This window comes from Danio rerio, chromosome 17, assembly GCF_052040795.2.
Source record: "Danio rerio strain M-AB ecotype USA chromosome 17, GRCz13ab, whole genome shotgun sequence".
NCBI lineage: Eukaryota > Metazoa > Chordata > Actinopteri > Cypriniformes > Danionidae > Danio > Danio rerio.
Genome location: NC_141037.1, coordinates 24283968 through 24304717, shown reverse-complemented (window position 1 = coordinate 24304717; position 20750 = coordinate 24283968). Strand labels below are relative to the sequence as shown.

Here is a 20750-nt window from a genome sequence, read left to right as displayed (position 1 = left end):
TTTCAGTGTTTGGTTTGTTCACGTTTACAAACGTTCACGACAAACATATACACAGATGAACCAACAATATTATCATCAAAGTTTGGTTTTGTTCTGTGTTTGAGCAAGTGTTTGCTTGTGGGCTGTTGTGTGTGTTTGTATATGTGCTTAAGCGCTTCACAGAAAATCTGTTTAAGAACTTTTGTTGTGAGGTGTAATGGGAGCTCTATGTGATGTATTTCCACTAAATCATGCCACTTTAGTGACAGACATCTTCAACTTTCTCTCTGCCCTGCTTCATTTTAGCCATTTTTCTTCAAAATCTCACTTGAGCTTTTATATCACATTGGGCTCAGTAATAATACTAGCAAAATGATGAATGGATTTAATTATCCCACAACTGAGGTAAATAAACCTTTTGGGGCTTGATATTTTACAGCAATATGTTTGTGTTGTGGTATAGGATATTAATTTGAACATTTAAATGAGGTTCACCTCATTCTCCTGTCATATAATTTAGAAATGCTCCCAAACCAAAAGCCACATAATATAATTACCCATCATGAACTCATCACTAATGCTCATTAAAACAGCAAGGGTGTCCTAACCACCACTCCCACACAGCACAACATGATGTCATTTCCTGTCAAACTGCATATACCTCCTGTGGTCAGAATGTGCCAGCAGATACTGTTATTTAATATTGAAGGGAAGACGGCAAATTAATATAAATTTCTACACTCAAAACACATATTTTGGAGCAACGCAGTGGCGCAGTAGGTAGTGCTGTCGCCTCACAGCAAGAAGGTCGCCGGTTCGAGCCTTGGCTGGGTCAGTTTGCCATTTCTGTGTGGAGTTAGAATGTTCTCTCTACATTTCATGGGTTTCCTCGGGGTGCTCTTGTTTCCCCCACAGTCTAAAGATGCAGTACAGGTGAATTGGGTAAGCTAAATTGTCCGTAGTGTATGAGTGTGAATGAGTATGTATGGTTGTTTCCCAGAGATGGGTTGCAGCTGGAAGGGCATCAAACATGTGCTGGATAATCTGGCGGTTCTCTCCACTGTGACGACCCCAGATTAATAAAGGGACTAAGCCGAAAAGAAAATGATTGAATGAGTGACACATTTTTTGAGATGTTGACAGTCATATACAGTTAAAGTCAGAATTATTACCCCCCCCCCACCCTGTATAGCTTAAAGTGGCTAATAATATTGACCTTAAAATTATTTTTAAAAAGTAAAAACTTCTTAAAACTTATTCTAGCCAAAATAAAACAAATAAGAGTTCTCCAGAAGAAAACATATAATCAGACATACTGTAAAACATTGCCTTTCTCTGTTAAACATCATTTGCGAAATATTTAATAAAGAAAAAATAAGACGCCATGTTGTGTTGCTAACCGCAATTCAAACAATTAGAAGAATAATTGTTAGTTGACATGGGTCGTCAGTGTTGTTGTTTATAAACGTGCCGCAACAAAGGTTACAGTATGTTTCCATTTCCCGCGATGAGAGCTCAACTTTCGTGTGGACCCAAGCAGTTGGATTATGGTGGTCTGCACACTTGAACAAAACATGTTTGTAAGGAACATTTTTCACCCAAGAGCTTTTTGAATCTGTTGAAATCTGATTTTGCCACTCGTCTTCTTTTAAAAAAGACGTGGCTCCAGTTGGTGTTGATTGTCCTGTCTCTATAGATTTGGTAAGTGTGTGAAGAGTGTTCTTTGTTTATGTTTATTCAGATGGCAAAGTTGGTTAGTAATGTCAGCAGTACTCTTTTAGTTTTTGAAGACAGTACCTTAGTCAACATGCTTTAGTTACTAAGTTTACAGTAAAATCACTACAATATCATGGACTAAAAATCCTCTATTTTCACACAGCTCTCAGATCTGCTGTAAATGCTGCTCTCCGAATCGCTGTTCATCTCCCCTGCATCTGTGCTTGTATTCGCCGGTGTTAAAATCAGCTGTAGTGCATGTAATGAAACTCCCCTTTTCATGCAAACCCTTCCCTCTTTTGCCACTCGACACTCCCACCTAAACAATGCTGGACACACCCACTTTACTGACTTTTTTCAAATAACAGGGGTGGGGGGGTTCATGGCCTTTTAACTGTCCTTAAGCCTAACAAAACAATAACACCATAGTTTTATTATATACATTTTCATATTTTATATATAAAGAATTATTTCATTCCTTTATACAAATCCTCAAATATCGACATTGGGAGTATTGTTATGCCTACTGTAACTAACTACCCAACCAGGCATAGCATCTCCCCTATACAGTAACTCATCCAACTCTCACAAACACAAATATAGACACATATATTTTCTCAGATTTATTGGCACATTTATATAAATATTTACATGCACTCTGACAAACCATGATTTATACACAACACACACATACACTTCCATTATTTCTGTTCTAGTGGGAAATCTACAGCTATTCCACAATGCCTACACACTCAACCTCAGGCAATATCTTGACATGCAATGTATCAACATTGAATCGCACACACACAAGCGCGTGCTTCCCATCCTGCCTAGCTAGTAAAGAGCTGACTGCATTGGACAAAAGGAAATGAAATGTGTCAGAAATGGTAAGACAACCGGCAGGAGAATGATGACAGACCACATGCTGACAGTCATTTACTTTCACTAACGTTTTGCATGCTTTATTTACTATTGAAGTAGCAATTAGATGTTGTTTACTGTCAGTTCTGGCTTTATATACAACAACGAGACAACTACAGAAGATTTCACACATAAGCAAGCACACAGACTCTCAGATGAGCTGACAAGTTATGTGTAATGAAATACATAGAGGGACAGTCTTGAAGAGCTGTTTTCATACTTCTTGAATATTTCTAGTGTAATATATACAATTGCGTCTATGCAGAGCTAGTGCTTCTTCCCATACTAATAAACTTCCGGTAAACAGTTAATGTAACTTTTCCCATTTTATATGGCTCCTTTTACAGCATCGATGTTGTAACGTAATTACAATACAAACAGTTAAATATACTTTGGCATTCATTTAGTTGCTCAAGCATGAAAGAGATAAAAAGCTGTTTACTTGCACAGGCCCATCAGAATCGGCAGGCTAGCACAGAAGCTCCGTTGAATATACTGGGGTAAAATAAATGTTCAGATTTTAAAGACATGGCGAGGAAAAATGTAATTTAAGGCAGTGCTTCTTGTACAAGTTGAGACCCACTTAAAATCGGATATCACTCAGCCAGTGGAGATCGGTAGTTTTTAAAGAAAACAGACCTTAAATGAACCAATTTTGCAATGGCATACAGTTCACCAGAAGCGCTTAACCCAGGTTACGGACTAATTCAAAGCCCTTTAGCGTTAATCGGCATATACCCTATTCCAACTATGTTACACAACACAACTAAATCTATGGTGCATACTTGATTAACCACATTTTTCTTTCATGACTTTTACAGTTTTTATGAAAATACTGTTAAAAAACTAAATGAACGAATAGCATTTTTAAGCTGACTCAACTTAAAGCGAGTCAACTACAGCACTTGCACTGCAAAAAATACTTCCCTAACTTAGATTTGTTGTATTTTTGTAGTCTAAATATCAAACCATTCCTAAACTAAAATAAAATAAATAATCTTCTTTTTCCTTTTGACATAATATTATTTATTTGCCTTCTCCATTGACATATTATTTTGCTCTTTTAACTGTCTGCTCTACCAAATGTTTGACCATATTTTTACTGTTTTAAATAATGACTGTTAAATTAATTTAATGACTGAAGAATGACTGTTTTAAAAAAAATGGTTTACACAGCATTGTTGGTTTTAAAAAAAAATAAAAAATCAAACAAACATAATCACGTTGCACTCCTACACTTCACTGTGGCTTTATTGTAAAAAAAGATAAACAAGAAAACATGTTAAATGAGAATCTGAAATATTTTATAGCATAATTCATAGAATAAAGATGATTTAGCATTCAAAAATTTACAATTTATTTCTTAAAAGAAGACAATATGTTTTTGTTGTTTAGAAAAAATGCTTATTGATTTAGGATTTTTTTTTTTTTTTTTTTTTGACTAGAAACATGTAAGAAAGGCATTTTTAGAGTCTGGGTTAAAAGTTGAGTCAACTGAAAAAAGCTGTTCAGCATGCTGCCTTAAAATTTTAAGTTGAGTCAACGTTGTATTTTTACAGTAGATATTTTGATCACTCAAACTAATGAAATATGAAAAATTGCATTCGGTGAACTATTATTCACTGTCCCAAAAAGCAGATGTACTCCTAGCACATTAGTATTTCTTCTTCTCAGCTCTAAACAATGGTGGTTGCTTGTGGTAACAGTGAAGTAGAAATGACTTTCAGTTTTCACAGTTAAGCAAAACTATTGAGCATAACTATGGTTTGTTTAAAAAAAAAAATAGTATTGAATCGGATACAGATGCCAGATTTTTTTTTTTTTTTTTTTTTTGTGGTAAACAACTCTAAGAGCTGGTAGCCAAAACTCTTTTACTCTACCACTGATACTTTTTTCTTTAATATTTTTTTTTTCTGCTTGTTCGAACTACTTATATATATATATAGACAACATGAATAGTGTAGAACCCAGCATTTTTTACAGAGTATAATTTTAGAGACATTATTTTAATGTTAAACTGTTACTGTAGTACACAGACCTTTTGCATTCTTCAACAGCTACATTACACTCTGAATAAAAGGCAATACCCTAAAAAAGATAACACAGGCAGAATAACACCCAATAAAAGCATTTCAAAACTGCAATGTTGTTCACACACGTATGGACACAAAAGCAAGTCATTAGAGCTTTTATATAATTGTGATGTCATTAGTCCACCTAAAAAACCAATATTCAATCTAAAAAAATAGAAGCCAACCAATAGCAGCCAACCACAGCCTAACGCAGTAAGGTTTTCCTGTAAATCACAACACCTCTGCTAGTATAGACAGGTTCATTGGCAGCTCCATGGGGATGAATGTCAGAACACTCAACATTCGGGTGAGACATATAAACATGATGAAAATCCAGCTTCAGTTGGAGGGTCTGAACTACACCGAGGACATTCAGAAGTGCATTAATACATCCCCATCTCCAGTAAAATCATATTAAAGGAGCAAGCAGCTACAAATCGATCTGCTGTGATAATGCTTTAGTATTTCTGTGAGACATATTGATCTACTCGAGCCAAAACGTAGAGCAGATCAATATTTCACAGGTCTGTCTGTCTCTGGGGTTCCGGTAAAAGTAAATACCATAATACACTGACGTTTTGACAATACTTTGATATGACCAACATGATAGTATACGCTATATGCACACAGATTGGTGATTCATGATGAGAAGCATATATGTTTAGAAAATTTCATGTTTAACTTTATAAGTTATAACGAGCAATTGAAACAAGCTCTTTAAAAAAAAAATGGATTAAGTTTCAGTACAGTGTTATCATCAATGCACAGCAAAGCACTGAACAAAAAGAGAAAGATTTAGTGCATTTTTTAAAGTACCTTCTGTTCAAACAAGGCTACATTTTTAAAATAAAAAATATAATTGAGATATTTTTTACAGATTTTTTTTTATTTTTAAATTTATTATTTTTTTTTTTACAAATTTCACAACTCTGATATCAGTTTTCTAAACAGTCTCTATTTTTAACACAGGCTTTCCAGTGTTTAAAACTCTGCATGCTGTGTTCATTTCTTAAGCATTTCCAGGATCATTGGTTAATTATTGGTTATTTTCATTGGTTATTTTTATCATACAGAGACCACAAGAACATTACTTTAGATCACCAGGACATAAGATGCACATTTTTTTCAATAAGCAATGATTAACAATCATTAAATATTGCTGTTTAAAATGTATGATACAAGTTTCATTATTGTTTATACCCAAGGGAATAGTACAGACAGTGAAAACACTAAACAAAAATTGTATTCATTTAATCATAACATAGGTTTACATTTTTTAACCATATCATAAAATATTTTGACATGTATGACATATATATATTGTGTTATATTGTATATATATAATTCATATGTATTTTACAAATATATATATATATATATATATATATATATATATATATATATATATATATATATATATATATATATATATATATATACTTGTAAAATACATATGAACTAGCACATCACATATGTAATTTGCATATATTTACATATATCAGATTTCTATTTGGCATCTGTATTTCCATCAATCAGGTGTTGTGGATTTGGCCACAGGTTCTCCTCTACATAACAGTGGGGTTTACATTTGTCAAGAATCTCAGAAAGAACCTTCTGTCAATGTGTATCGAGACCTGACATTGGTCTGCTGTGGTACTGTGGACTTTCTTAAATACAGTATTATCAAGTATGAAAACATTTTCTGTAAAAGTGGTACATGAAACAAAGAAAGCATAAATAGGGAATAAGGATAAATAAAAAATGAAATCTATAGATAATGTAATCCAGTTGGGACATCTTCTGTGGTAACTGATGTCATTTGATATATCCAGAAAATTTCATCATCTAAAAATGTAATTTTAGATCAGTTCCATCAGAACTGACACAAAAATTTAATATTACATTAGTTTCTATGCATCAGGAGTAATGCAACAGTTATTTATTAATTTGAGCGCTTGTAGCCGTGGATAGCTTACCTTAAAGTCTACAGAATACAGAAGAAATGTCGCTTGTATACTTTTGAATAAGGGAAAGGTGTAACAGTCAACATGGCAAATGAAGCCCCGCCCTTAGTACAGGAGCCAATCAGCGATACAAACATTTAGAAATGAAACTAAATAGACAGTCGTTGTTAAATTTTATTGGTTATTCGTAATATGGAATTCACTCATAAGCTTAGCAAGCAGTTTTGAAGAATTTGATGTTCCCCATTTAAACAGAATGCCAGGGCATACCAAAAAGCTTAGAATGACCAGGAGGCGACACTCAATAGAACGTTCCATTGCAACAGCAGCGCCCAGCAACAGTTGGGGCATTCCGCCATTTTGGAGTGAAAGCGATCGGCCGTCCGTTGGATCTTATTGCTGTCGTGAGGGCAGGCAATTTGCTTTGTTTTTTATTTATTTATTTAAAAAGCACATTAAAGCTGAGATACAACCTGACGGACGACAATACAACACTTACTATCACAATCATCAGCACTTTTACTCGATATTTTACATATTTATAATATGCTGTTGTTCTATTGGAGATTTCATTTCAATGGCCACCGCGTCATCTAGTGGCTGTTTTCTAAAACACACTAGAGTGTCGCCTCATGGTGATTCTATGCTCTTTGCTTGTGATGTTATTTAAATGAATACACATTTATTTTAAATGTAATGTTTGAGTTGCATTTTGAAATGGGATCAATTTGATTATGAAATTGTGATTTTAGTTTAATGAAGAAAGTATCTTTGACTTGTGTGTATGGTATACAAGCATTTGAAAAAAAATGAGTTAAGTGTTTTGCAAAAAAATGTGCAATTTTGGCAATGGTTGTGATATTTGTGTCTGAGTTTTGAAAATTGACACTAGGGTTCTAAAATTTGTGGCAAAATAATTGTAAAAAACTGTAAATATATTAATTTAATTTAAAAAAAACAGTTTTTTATGTATATGTTTTATTCTATTTTAAACAGCTATTTACTGCATTTTTGTGATTCAAGGCTGTTTTCTTTTTCCATCATTACAACAGTCGTTAGTGTTACATGATTCTTCAGAAGTTATTTTAATATGCTGATTAACTGCTTTGATAATTATTATCAGTGCTCAATCATTCATAATGATTTTTTGTTTATAATGAAGTGTTTCGAACCCTTGCTTCAGATTTTAGTTGAATTTGTGATTCATTTTACTTTTCATGATATTTTAACTAGCATAAATTTGTGATACATAATAAATTCCAAATATAATTAAATTACTTCTTATATTTCATGCTTTTACTATAATATTGTCCAAAAAATTATTGATTGTTTCAATAACAATGACTATATGCGATCGTATCATAGCTCATACATTATACTCAGGTACATACTGTTAAAACATAAATTTATAGTCAAGTCAAATCAAGCTTTATTGTTATTCCGCTACATGTGTGGAGTCTCACAGGACAACAGTGCTACATAAAGGAATCATAAATACAAACACAACACTGGACACAAGAGCTATTTTAAAAAACGTATGCGTAACTAACATATACTATATGATACTTAACCTCACATATGAGACAGGCTATACAAATATGGTTATATTTAATTATTGCAAATTTGTTTTGAAAAATTTCTGAAGTGGAATTACTGAATCTGATTATAGATCTCATCATTTATCATTCAAGTTGTTAATCTGTTGCTTAAGTTATCAGTGCGAGGTTGATTCAGAGTACCGAAGCTAAAATATTGGTATTGATCCAAACATAATGTGTGCGCGTCAATTCTCTTTGGCCTGCGATCTCTCCTCCCTGCTACTTCTGTATCAGAGCTGACAGAACGCTCTGTGTTCCTTATAAGGCTGCACACACTCCAGACGCTCACCTCATTCAGACAAACAGAGCAAAAGAGAGAGAGAGAATGACATCTTAGCACCAAGCAAAACCTCAGCTTATTCTGAGAAGATCTGTCTGAACACTTACTCCTCTGAGCTTTCCTGACCCTCTTATATGGAATACAATTTCAGCCACTCACCCTGCTGAGTGCTGATTACAAAACCCACTGGTGAAAACAAGCCCTAGCTCAATGCTACCCTTGTGTCCACAGAGTAATTGGATTTTAAAGTAAGCCTTATGTAACTATATGTGCAAAAAAATTGTCTATGGCTTTATTCTCAAAGTAAGGCACAGAGTATCCATCCACCAATATAGTGGCTTAGAGAGGACCAAGCACCTTGCTAGCTAGAGCTTAACAAATGTCTGGACTTAGAATGGATTTCACAAGTGTTTCCTAAACCTTTTCTGAACTTTCAGAAAAGAGTTAAGAGTCTCTTTAGTAAGTCATGGTCAAACATTCATTAATTAAACAAACTCAGATTGTTAATCATTACTATTTTGGTTGCACTTCATTAATAGTTGTATTGTTTCCTTTATTATATTATATTATATTATATTATATTATATTATATTATATTATATTATATTATATTATATTATATTATATTATATTATATTATATTATATTATATTATATAGGAACATATAATATATATAAGGGACTAAGCCGAAAAGAAAATGAATGAGTATTATATTAGCAACAACTTTTGAAATTTAATTTAATTTAATTTAATTTAATATCGGGGTACTTAAACACCATTATATTCATAAATTTAATGTAATACAATACAGATGCTAATTGTAATTGACTATAGAATTTTAACTTTACATCATCAACGAGTCAGTGTAAAAAAAAGTACAACCCAGGCTCATTCTGATTACGTACAATTATTTACAATACTAGAAAGAGCAAAATGCATACCAGGAGCTACGTTTTTTTTGCAGTTTTTGTTTTAGCGAATCTGCCAAAGGCCACTGTGTATGCTTTTTCAGATCTCAAACTTCTTTTGCGAGTATCATTTGTGCCTGCTGTTCTCATGCAAATCCACCAGAGGCCGCTGTCAACTGACTGACTTACTAACCAACCAACCGATCCTCCCATCCTCCCCATTCCCTAAACCCGTCCACACACTTCCCTAAACCCAACCCAAAAAGAAAAGCCCTCTAATTTTTACCATGTTTTCAGATTTTACCACATCCTCATCCTATTATTAACTTGTTTATTTTATTTTTAAGCTTTTGTTTTTTGTCTTACTCGCTTTCTGAAACAGTTCTTCACCAGACTGGAACCCTGTTGTCGAGGTCAACTTTGCGTCTCAAGTCCGCTGACGTATATGTCGAGCTACCAGACAAACTGGTAACTGCACAAAAGCCGTCCATACAGAGGTAAGCAGTCAGCAGGTAACCGAGAACGGGAACGGCATCATACAGCCCGCAGGAATCATTTTAAATCTGAAATGCAGCCATACATAGCTCTGGCTACATAATTCAGGATCTCCAGAAATGTATATAGGGTTACGTTTTTACAATAAGCTTATGTTGAAAATAATGCTTAAAAAAAAGACTCCTGTTTCTTTTTTCAATTTTTTACAAATATTTCTGCCAATAATAAAGACACTTTCACTCATGACAGACATGAGGCTGCATTTTCTTGTTAATTGCAAAGTCCAGATGGTGTTTAACAAATGTCATATGCAGACTTTTCATTTTGATTATTATTACCTACAAATAAATACACCACAATCTGTACAAATAGTAATAAAAAGTTACCAAACAACAAAGTATAAAAAAAACTCCACCAAGGATATTTTTTTGTCCCCCAAACAGAATGAAAATGACTGGGTTACACAAATACTGTGAGGATGTTTCTGAAGATTTCAGAATGCTCTTTCTCCATGCAGGACTTGATTTGGGCAGTAAATGAATGTTGATCATCTGAACCAGCGTGCAGAAGACATTCAGCTCTGTCTCAACCACATGATCTCCAGCCCTTTCTGAGCCCTCACTGTGAAATATCACAGTGGGAAATGTAGCAAAAAGAACCAACATCCAATAGTAGAAGTTTTTCAAGCGCATTCTAAAGCATCTAAAAGTTTTCCGCGTTATCTGCCAGACAAGTGAAAACTTCCCTCCGAACAGTGACTAGAACACATCCAAACATCAGCCATAATTATAGAGCTGTCTACGTCTGGACATGATGTAACAGGCCCACGGCCAGCTGTTCTCCGTTCGGTGTACAGTACAAACGCAAATGATCACACATACACACAACAAAATAATTAAATGGCCTTCAAAGACCTGCATGAATGAAAAGATTCTTTCCCACAAAACCCAGAGAAAAGGTGTGAATGCCACTCACCAACTCTGAAGTTGGGGGCGGTGAGCGTGTCGGTGGCGTGTCCGTTCTCACTGATGATAGTGGTGGTGTTTCCCTTCTGACAGCTGTTCTGACAGCGGCCGTTGGTGCAGGTCATCTTGCAGATAGTCGGAGTGAAGACCACCTTGATCCGGCCTGTGTGGTTCCCCACTGCAGCCCAGCAGAGCAGAGACATCAACAGAGAAAAGACAGAAAAATCCATCAGTCTGAACTGCATGACTTTCATAAACAACTCTCTCTCACACACACACACTTTAGCAGGCAGTGTCTGGCAGAATGGCTCAGGAGTTCAGCTTTAAGAAAGTGAAACGAGAGAGGAAGAGAAAGAGAGAGAGAGGCTGGAGGAAGGCAGAAACTCTTTCTGTTGTCTTGTCTTTTCTTAGTCGTCCTGTACGTGTTCCCCGGTGACCGTCTGATTCCTTTTTCGTCCATCCCCCAAACCCCCCATCCCATTTTTTTTGTCCTTGGTCCAATATCTCAGTCTCTGGAACATGAGGAGGTGACTAAAGAAAAAAATAAAAGCAAAAGAGAGGGAGAGAGAGAAAGAGAGAGAGAGAGGGAGAGGGAGAGAGAGAGAGGGGGGGGGGGCAAACAACTCTGGGATCAGACCCAGTTCTTGCAGGATTCAGACAAAGTGGCCACAACTCCCATCTCTAATACCTTCCTATCTTACTCAGGCTACCATTACTGATCAAATAATTGACAATGATTATAGTGTTTTATTAATATTAACAACTTATACTGTAAGAATTTTTTTTTAATCTAATAAATCTTTATAATAGCACAGACTTTCGCACCTTTGTCTGACAAATTTTCAGGAAGCAGTTTCCTAAAATAGTCTATTTTAATTTAAGTGATGTAAGCTGCAAAACTATGTGGAAAGAAAGCTACCCACATCCTCATCTGCTCACCTACTTAATTATTTCAGTGGATTAGGGAGAATGTGATTTAAATTAGGGTCTGATAAACTTCTGGCATGACTCGATATTTTCCAGTAAGTTTTCTGTTTCACTTCCTGCTCCTGTTGTTTTTTTTTTTTCTTCTCGATTGCTGACATTTCCGTTCCATACTCCATAGGGCATCTTATTAAAGGGTTGTTTATTCAAAAATACTAACAAACAAATTAGTAACAGCAACAAACATTTTTGGAAGCTTAAGCACAAGACTTTCTTCTGTGAATCATAACATAAAATAAGATTAATTGTATAAAACCTTTCAAAAACCTTCTAAATTCACCCGCTTTGAATGTTATCACTCGATTGAATGGGAGTTATTATTAGTGGTTATCAGCTGATAGACATGGGTAAGTAGGGGCCTTTAGCGTCTACTGGTAGGCTCAGAAGGCTATTATCATCCATGCACATGGTTAATCAGCAATACTAATAGAGAAGACTCCAAATTTTTTTTTACATAAAAGTGATGGTTGGGTTCAGGGTTGGGGTATGTTAATAAAATACAATTAATGGGAAATTTAATAAACAATATAAATAATTCTCGTTAACTTCTGGCCGCAGCCATATGTGATCTATAGCTGATAAACCATGTAGATGGAGTATAACAGCCTTCTGAGCTTACCAGTAGGCGCAGAAGGCCCCTACTGGCCGATATCTATCAGCTAATAACCACTGATAATGCCAATTCAATCAAGTGATAACATTCGAATAGGCTGTCTAAATTTAAGTGTGTTTTGTTTCTGATATCTCTGTGTGATGGACAGAAGGAAATTTTAAAGTGCAAATATTCAAATATTACAATTGCAAAGTTTAAATATTATCTTTTATGAAGTGTTTAAGTTATTAGCTAGGTTTATATCCTAATGTGACGAAAATCAATTCAAAGCTTATGAAAAAAAGTAAATTAGGCACATTTTTATCAAGTTGTAAGAGTGGCTTACTGTAGGATTGGTAACATAGTAACCAACAGTAAACAAGGCACGCATAATGAGAACAGCTGATTGGTCACAGGTGTAATGCTCTCTACAGTGCTCTTAGACAGTGGCTGTTTCTCAATTCCAAGAATGCAGAGAACGGACTTGTGTTCTTGTGGAGACCGGTCTTGCCAGGTGTCCTCGGAAGAACGAACTCAGGAGACTGCGAGAGCAGAGAATGCGTCCTTTGAGAAATAGGATGCTGCGTTCTTCCTGATGGTCACTTGACCTTCACGTGTTTTAAATGGAAATTATTTAAACATTACAGCATTCATACAGCGATTTATTGTTTTTCCCCTCTTCAAAATATATACTTTGCATAAAAACATGATAAATATACTCTGCACAATATAAATAAAACACATTTTAATACAAATTTCAGCAAACAAACACCCTTAATGTGTTTATTCCTTTATTAAGATGTTCATGTTAATGTTTACTTTCACCGTTTCATTTAGGGAAACTCCTGAGGTAAATAAATGATATCTCTGAACTTTAATAATAAATCTAAATAAAATGCTGCGCTTCCCACATCCAGTCGCAATGACTTCTGGGACTTCCAGAGCGAGTTCGGTGCTCAAGTCTGCATCAGTGCGTCCTAGATATCAAGAACACATCCGGGAAGTTTCATGCGTCCTCCGTACTTGAGGTCTTGAGTATTGGAACTGAACTTAGGCAGCTGATGATGACGTTGCACGAGAACACGAGGACACAAGACCGCTGAAGAATGCATATTGAGAAACAGCCAGTGTTTATCTCCAATTATTCACATTAGCCCTAAGTCTTCCTAAAGCGAGTAAAATAACTTTTTCACTGATCAATAGATTAATTATTGGATTTTTAAAATGGATTTTTATTCCAACACTTGTTTCTCATGCGATACTTCAAAATATACCTAAACTGATAGTGAACTGCCTGAAAAGGGTAATCAATAATTTCTGCCTTATTTATTGCACAAACTGACACAGATTTGTAACATTATGCTTTTTAATGACTCTCATTGGCTGCTCATAATAAACCCTTTGACCATCAAACATCCTCACTTAGACATGCTGTGAAGCTACTGTTTTTTTGTGTTGCAAAATCATCTTGCGTGCACTTCCAAAGGACTAATACACTGAGAAAGGAGGTCATGTTCTGATCTACACTCACCTGCCACTTTATTAGGTACACCTTACTAGTACCTAGTTAGACCTTCTTTTGCCTTCAGAACTGCCTTAATCCTTCTTGGCATAGATTCAACAAGATACTTTAATTATTCCTTAGAGATTTTGGTCCTTATTGACATGATAGCATCACACATAGCTGCAGATTTGTCAGCACATCTCAAAGGTGCTCTATTGGATTGAAATCTGGTGACTGTGGAGGCCTTTTGAGTACAGTGAACTCATTGTCATGTTTAAAAAACCAATCTGAGATGATTCGTGCTTAATGACATGGCTTGTTGTCCTGCTGGATGTAACCATCAGAAGATGGCCACACTGTGGTCATAAAGGGATGGACATGGTCAGCAACAATTCGTAGGTAGGCTGTGGCATTTACACAATGCTCAATTGTCATAAATGGACCCAAATTGTGCCAAGAAAATATCCCCCACACCATTACACCACCACCAGCAGCCTGAACTATTGATACAAGGCAGTTTGTTGTTCATGTTGTTTATGCTGTTGATGCTAAATTCCAACCCGACCATCCGAATGTCGCAGTAGAAATTGAGACTCATTAGACCAGGCAATGTTTTTCCAATCTTCTGTTGTCTAGTTTTGGTGAGCCTGTGCAAATTGTAGCCTCAGTTTCCTTTTCTTAGCTGACAGAAGTGGCACCTGGTGTGGTTTTCTGCTGCTGTAGCCCATCCACCTCAAGGTTCGACATGTTGTGCGTTCAGTGATGGTCTTCTGCATTTCAAATTCACCTAAATCACCTTTCTGCCCCACTCTGATGCTCGCTTTGAACTGCAGCAGATCATCTTGACCATGTCTACATGCCTAAATGCATTGAGTTGCTGCAATGTGATTGGCTGATTAGAAAGTTGCATTAACGAGCAGTTGGGGCAGTGTACCTAACAAAGTGGCCGTTGAGTGTATATTACAGTGTGAGACAATCCAATTATTTTCAACATTGGATTAAACAAAAAAAAATTAAGAACAATTAAGTTTTAAGGAAACAATTTAGTCTGGACTGGTGTCATTTTGAAAGTCACTTCAAATCCAAGTGCGCTCTATATACTGTACGCTCTAAGAAAAAAAACAGGAACAGCAGCTGTCATTGGGTTTGTGTTACGTAAACGCAAATCCAACAGAAGGTAACATGTAACCTTTTTTTTAAAGATCAAAGAATGTCTCAAACAAAACAGACATCAGTCAGCTACTGATGACACCAACACACGCACCTACAGCTGTTATGAAGCCTGAGTGGAAGGTAAATCGACGAAGACACACTGAGAGCTAACAGAAACAGTGAGAAGTAGATGACAGGAGGCGAATGGCTTTACCAGATCACACAGCACACACACACACACACACATATATACAGAGGACTGCTGACAGGCCGTCTCTCGTGTGGGACAGACCTCACTGAGTGCCAGACGCCCAGATATTGAGAAACTAGCCAGTCTGCTACTTCTACCATTAAACACACACAAAAACACACACTTACTTGGCAAATCTAAATTACCATCAGAAATACCACTGACATGTTTTGTTTTTATATAAAACTAATTATAAAATCCAGTGCCAGATTTGATTCTAAAATTTCTGTGTTCTATATGAACATGTGCAGATGTGGCTTAACATGAATATGTTACGCAGTCATGTATATAATAATAATAATAAATATATATACATTTTTAATTATATATAATTATACATAATAATATATTATATATTATTTATATATAGTCATTTATATAATAATAATAATACATAAATTTATCATATACCTGCACATGAATATACTGTACTGCATAAGGTATAGCAGGATTCAACAGACCAAATGTAATATTGTAACTCTGTAGTATTTTGAAATGATTCTATATGTATTGGTCATCATTAGTAATTAATACAGAAATGAATATCTTAAGATGAAAATCTTGTTAATTAAAATCCATTTCATTCATTAATTTTCCTTCGGCTTAGTCCCTCATTTATCAGGGGTCTCCACAGTGGAATGAACTACCAACTATTTCAGCATATGTTTGATGCAGTGGATGCTCTTCCAGTGGCAACCCAGTAATGGAAAAAGCCCATACACACTCCTTCACACACATACACTATGGCCAATTCAGTTTATTCAGTTTACCTTTAGCACATGTCTTTGGACTGTAGGGGAATCAGGAGCACCCGGATGAAGCCCATGCGAACACGGGGAGAACATGCAAACTCCATGCAGAAAAGGCAGCTGGGCCAGCCGGGGCTCAAACCAGCAACCTTCTTGCTGTGAGGCTACAGTGCTATCCACTGCACCACCTTGTCTATTTATCTATTAAATCTATTTATATAATACATTAACATATAACTTGCAGAATCTATAACACGATCTAACCGATTTAAATGTGAACTTTTTAGTCAGGTATCACAGGTATCACACTACACTGCTTGTTTTATAATTCACTAAAAAAAGTTTGTTATTTAATAGAAATTCAATAAAGATGTGTTTCTATTGTCATTATTTTGCTCCTCATCTTTCTTGTCACAGCTTTAAATTTAATCAACACCCTTGAGACTTTTTTTCACCCAAGGATAGATTTAGAAGTAATAATTGACCATAGCAGATACTTTTGTTATAAAAGAATTGATCAAATTTACACCAACCAAGTTTGCGTTTCTAAATTTATATTTATATTTATTTATTTATTTATTGAATTAATAATGTTTTTTTATTTCTTAATTAATTTATATTAGAAGAGGTGCACAAATGCATTGTATTACATTTCTATGTAGTGAAAAAAAAATGTTTGTACACTGTTTGTATACTGGGCTGCTGTAAACTAACATTGGTTTTAAATTTGGACAAATCCAATCGTTGGGTTAGAATGTCTATTAAAAAAAATGTTAACGTCAAGTTTATCCATATTTGACCGAGCATTGTAATACGACAACCCAGCATTTTTTATGGTCTACATAAAAAATAATGGTAAAAAGTTTGCAAACAAATGAGCCAATTCTTTTTTTAGAACGCGTAGTGTATGGTAAAGTACAATTAATTTAGTCTCTCTTAAGTAGTCTTAAAGGGCACCTATTATACCCCTTTTACAAAATCTAAGATCAGCCTTTGGTGATTATAGCGGTTAAGAATTTCATACTGATTTGACTGTTTTTATTACAAAAATGCTCCATTTTAAAAACATTTCAAACTTATCAAAATCAGAGAGAGTTGTAACAGATATTTTAATCCCAGTTTATTTGCTAAATAAATGTTCTGTGGACATGTGTATACAGTACATGTTGTTATTGAAACATGTCACCTATCAATCAATTCGGTGGGAAGGGAAAACCGCACTCCTACGTCACATTGCGGTGGGCCTCAAAACACTGGGATTTGGGTCCTATTTTAACCTATTTAGACTTATTGGGTTTCTATCTCTTCAATGTAACAGTGGACACACTATACCTATACACAGTTCTGTCCAAACACCTTACAAAAGTTGATTTACTTCATAGTTGCCCTTTAATAATAAAGAAATTACCTATTATATCCTCTACTTATTGCAAAAGTAAATCGACACACATCCTCTTAATCTAAGTGCTTTGTAACAGCAACCAAAATATCAAGATTTCCATTTGCAGATATAATCCACTCCTCCCTCTCCTTCTGTCCATCATGCAGACACATCCAATCAACAACAAACGCAACATGAGGTCAACATCGAGTCAGTCAGATGCCTGTCTCTGGTGACCTACAACTAATGTAATGCAATATGTAAAGGTCTGTCTCGCTGTGAGTGAACCCGGTCACTTCTGTACCATCAGACACCCAGTCAGAGTGCGGTTTGGCTGAATTTCAAAGCAGCAAGAAACGGCATGTCAGACCACGACACCGTGCAAAAACAGTTACCCAATACCCCACGGCCTCCTCCTAGCATTAGTATTACAGCAAGAGCTCTGGCTGTATTAGTTGTGTAACACTGCTCGTCTGCAGGGCAGGAAGAGGGATAATAGATGTCATGCTACACATTAGTTCTGCCGGCCCACCGGCCCCCTCATTCACATGCAGGACTACTGTATCTAATCCTCTCACCTGCCTGCGAAGAGCACTTCCCTCGATGACTGTTTATCGTAACGCCCTGTCATTCAATCCCCCCTCCTCTCTTACTCTGTCTCTTTTCTCTGGTTCTTGCCTTCCCTTACAGCCAGCTTTTATCTACAATTACCCGGAGAAAATGAGGCTAATAACTCACTTTAGACAGTGAGGCGCACAAGGCAACACTTAAGTCTTTATATGATTTCAACCGGAGGATCCGCTTGGAAAAAAACATAGCTAAAGGGTTGACCTGTAGCAATGCAAAATTATAATAAACGAATCTATAACAAGTGTAAGAGACAGAAAGGAAGTGAGGTTTAAAATGCACATATGCTTGTGGTTGTGAATCTCACTGCTAATTTGTACTGGGATTCCCACGCCGGTAATGCTTTACAATAAGGTTGCATTAGTTAATGTATTTAATAACATGAATGAAGAATGACCAACATATTTATTACAGTCTTCATTCATCTTTGTTAAGGTTAGGTCATGAAAGTTGTTCATTGTTATTTCTACTGTTAACAAGCACAATTTGGGATTTTGATAATGCATTAGTAAGTGTTGAATGAGTAATAAATGTTGTACTAGTTTTGTTTATTCTTAGCTTAACCACATTAACTAACATAAACTAATGAAATCGGCAGCACAGTGACTCTAACGCCTCACAGCAAAAAGGTCGCTGGTTTGTTTCCCAGCTGGGTCAATTGGCATTTCTGTAAGGAGATTGCACATTCTCCCCATGTTCACATGGGTTTCCTCTGTGCTTATGTTTCCCTCAGAGTTAAAAGACATGGGCTATAGGTGAATTGAATAAATTAATTGTTCATAGTGTGTGTGTGTGTGTGTGTGTGTGTGTGTGGTGTGTGTGTGTGGTTGGTGTGTGTGTGTGTGTGTGTGTGTGTGTGTGTGTGTGTTTCCCAATACGAGGTTGTGGCTAGAAGGGGCATCTATTGCGTAAAAATTTTGTTGGAATAGTTGGCGGTTCATTATGCTGTGGTGACATCTTAAACAGAGATTAAGCTGAAAGAAAATGAATGATTGAATGAATGATTGAATTAATTAATTAATTAATTAATTAATTAATTAATTAATTAATTAATTAATTAATTAATTAATTAATTAATTAATTAATTAATTAATTAATTAATTAATTAATTAATTAATTAATTAATTAATTAATTAATTAATTAATGATTGAATTAATTAATTAATTAATGAATGAATGAATGAATGAATGAATGAATGATTGAATGAATGAATGAATAACTAATGAAATCTTATTGTAAAGTTTGAGCCACACACCTTGTCTCCATGACTTTTTGATGGATAAAGATTTTTAATTGTAGCAAATTTTTGAGATTTTGCAAAGCAGTATTTGTGTTGTACATTAAAAAAAGACTGTTTAAGTGCTGATATATTCATGGCAAAATTATTTTCATTTTTCAAGGTAGTTTATCAGTGTTACAGTATATTGCCAACAACAGAGATTATGATTATGACAGAGATTATACACACATATATATATATATATATATATATATATATATATATATATATATATATATATATATATATATATATATATATATATACATATATATATATATATATATATATATATATATATATATATATATATATATATATACATATATACATATATATATATATATATATATATATATATATATATATATACATATATATATACATATATATATATATATATATATATATATATATATATATATATATATATATACATATATATATATATATATATATATATATATATACATATATACATATATATATATGTATATATATATATATATATATATATATATATATATATAAATATATATACATATATATATATATATATATATATATATATATATATATATATACATATATACATATATATATATATATATATATATATATATATATATACATATATATATATACATATATATATATATATATATATATATATATATATATATATATATATATATATATATATATATATATATATATATATATTTCAATTACATTACTTGATGCTTAGGCTGGCATGGTGGCTCAGTTGTTGCCCCTATCAGCTCACAGCAAGAAGGTTGCTGGTTCGAACCCAGGATGAGCCAGTTGGCATTTCTGAGTTTGCATGTTCTCCCTGTATTTGTGTGGGTTTCCTCCGGGTGCTTCGGTTTCCCCCACAGTTTTTAGACTAAATTTAGACTAAACAAACAAATTGATTTGGACATAACTAGATTAAATTTGTTTAAATTCAACCCACGGGCATCATGGTGGCTCAAAGGGTAGCATGATCGCCTCACAGCAAGAAGGTTGCTGGTTCAAGCCCCGGCTGGGTCAGTTGGCACTTCTATAGGTGAATTGAATAAACTAAATTGGCCGTAGTGTATGTGTGTGAATGAGTGTGCATGGGTATTTTCCAGTGTTGCGTTGTGGCTGGAAGGGCATCCGTTGCTTAAAACACTCTAGATAAGTTGGTGGTTCATTCCGCTGTGGTGACCTCTGATTAATTAAAGGGACTAAGCTAAAAAGAAAATGAATAAATAAATGAATGAATGAAATTTAACCCATACAAATTGTTTGCAAAAATTTAGCAAAACCCCTTTTTTCAGTGTATAT

General features: G+C 34.6%; 1 protein-coding gene across 15 annotated transcripts in view; it reads right to left on the bottom strand.

The window, feature by feature from the left end:
- Positions 1–20750, bottom strand: part of ltbp1 (latent transforming growth factor beta binding protein 1) — a 161909-nt gene that overhangs the window by 80301 nt on the left and 60858 nt on the right. For 14 of the 15 annotated variants that reach the window (XR_015513373.1, XM_087290441.1, XM_087290443.1 and 11 more), the window contains one exon: positions 10910–11077. Coding sequence is in view for 10 of the 15 variants with exons in the window: in XM_087290429.1 (XP_087146555.1) it covers positions 10910–11077 (168 nt within the window). In the remaining 5 variants the exon portion in view is untranslated. Of the gene's footprint in view, positions 1–10909; positions 11451–20750 lie in introns of those variants that run through there. The other variant, XR_015513372.1, reaches the window with a different exon arrangement.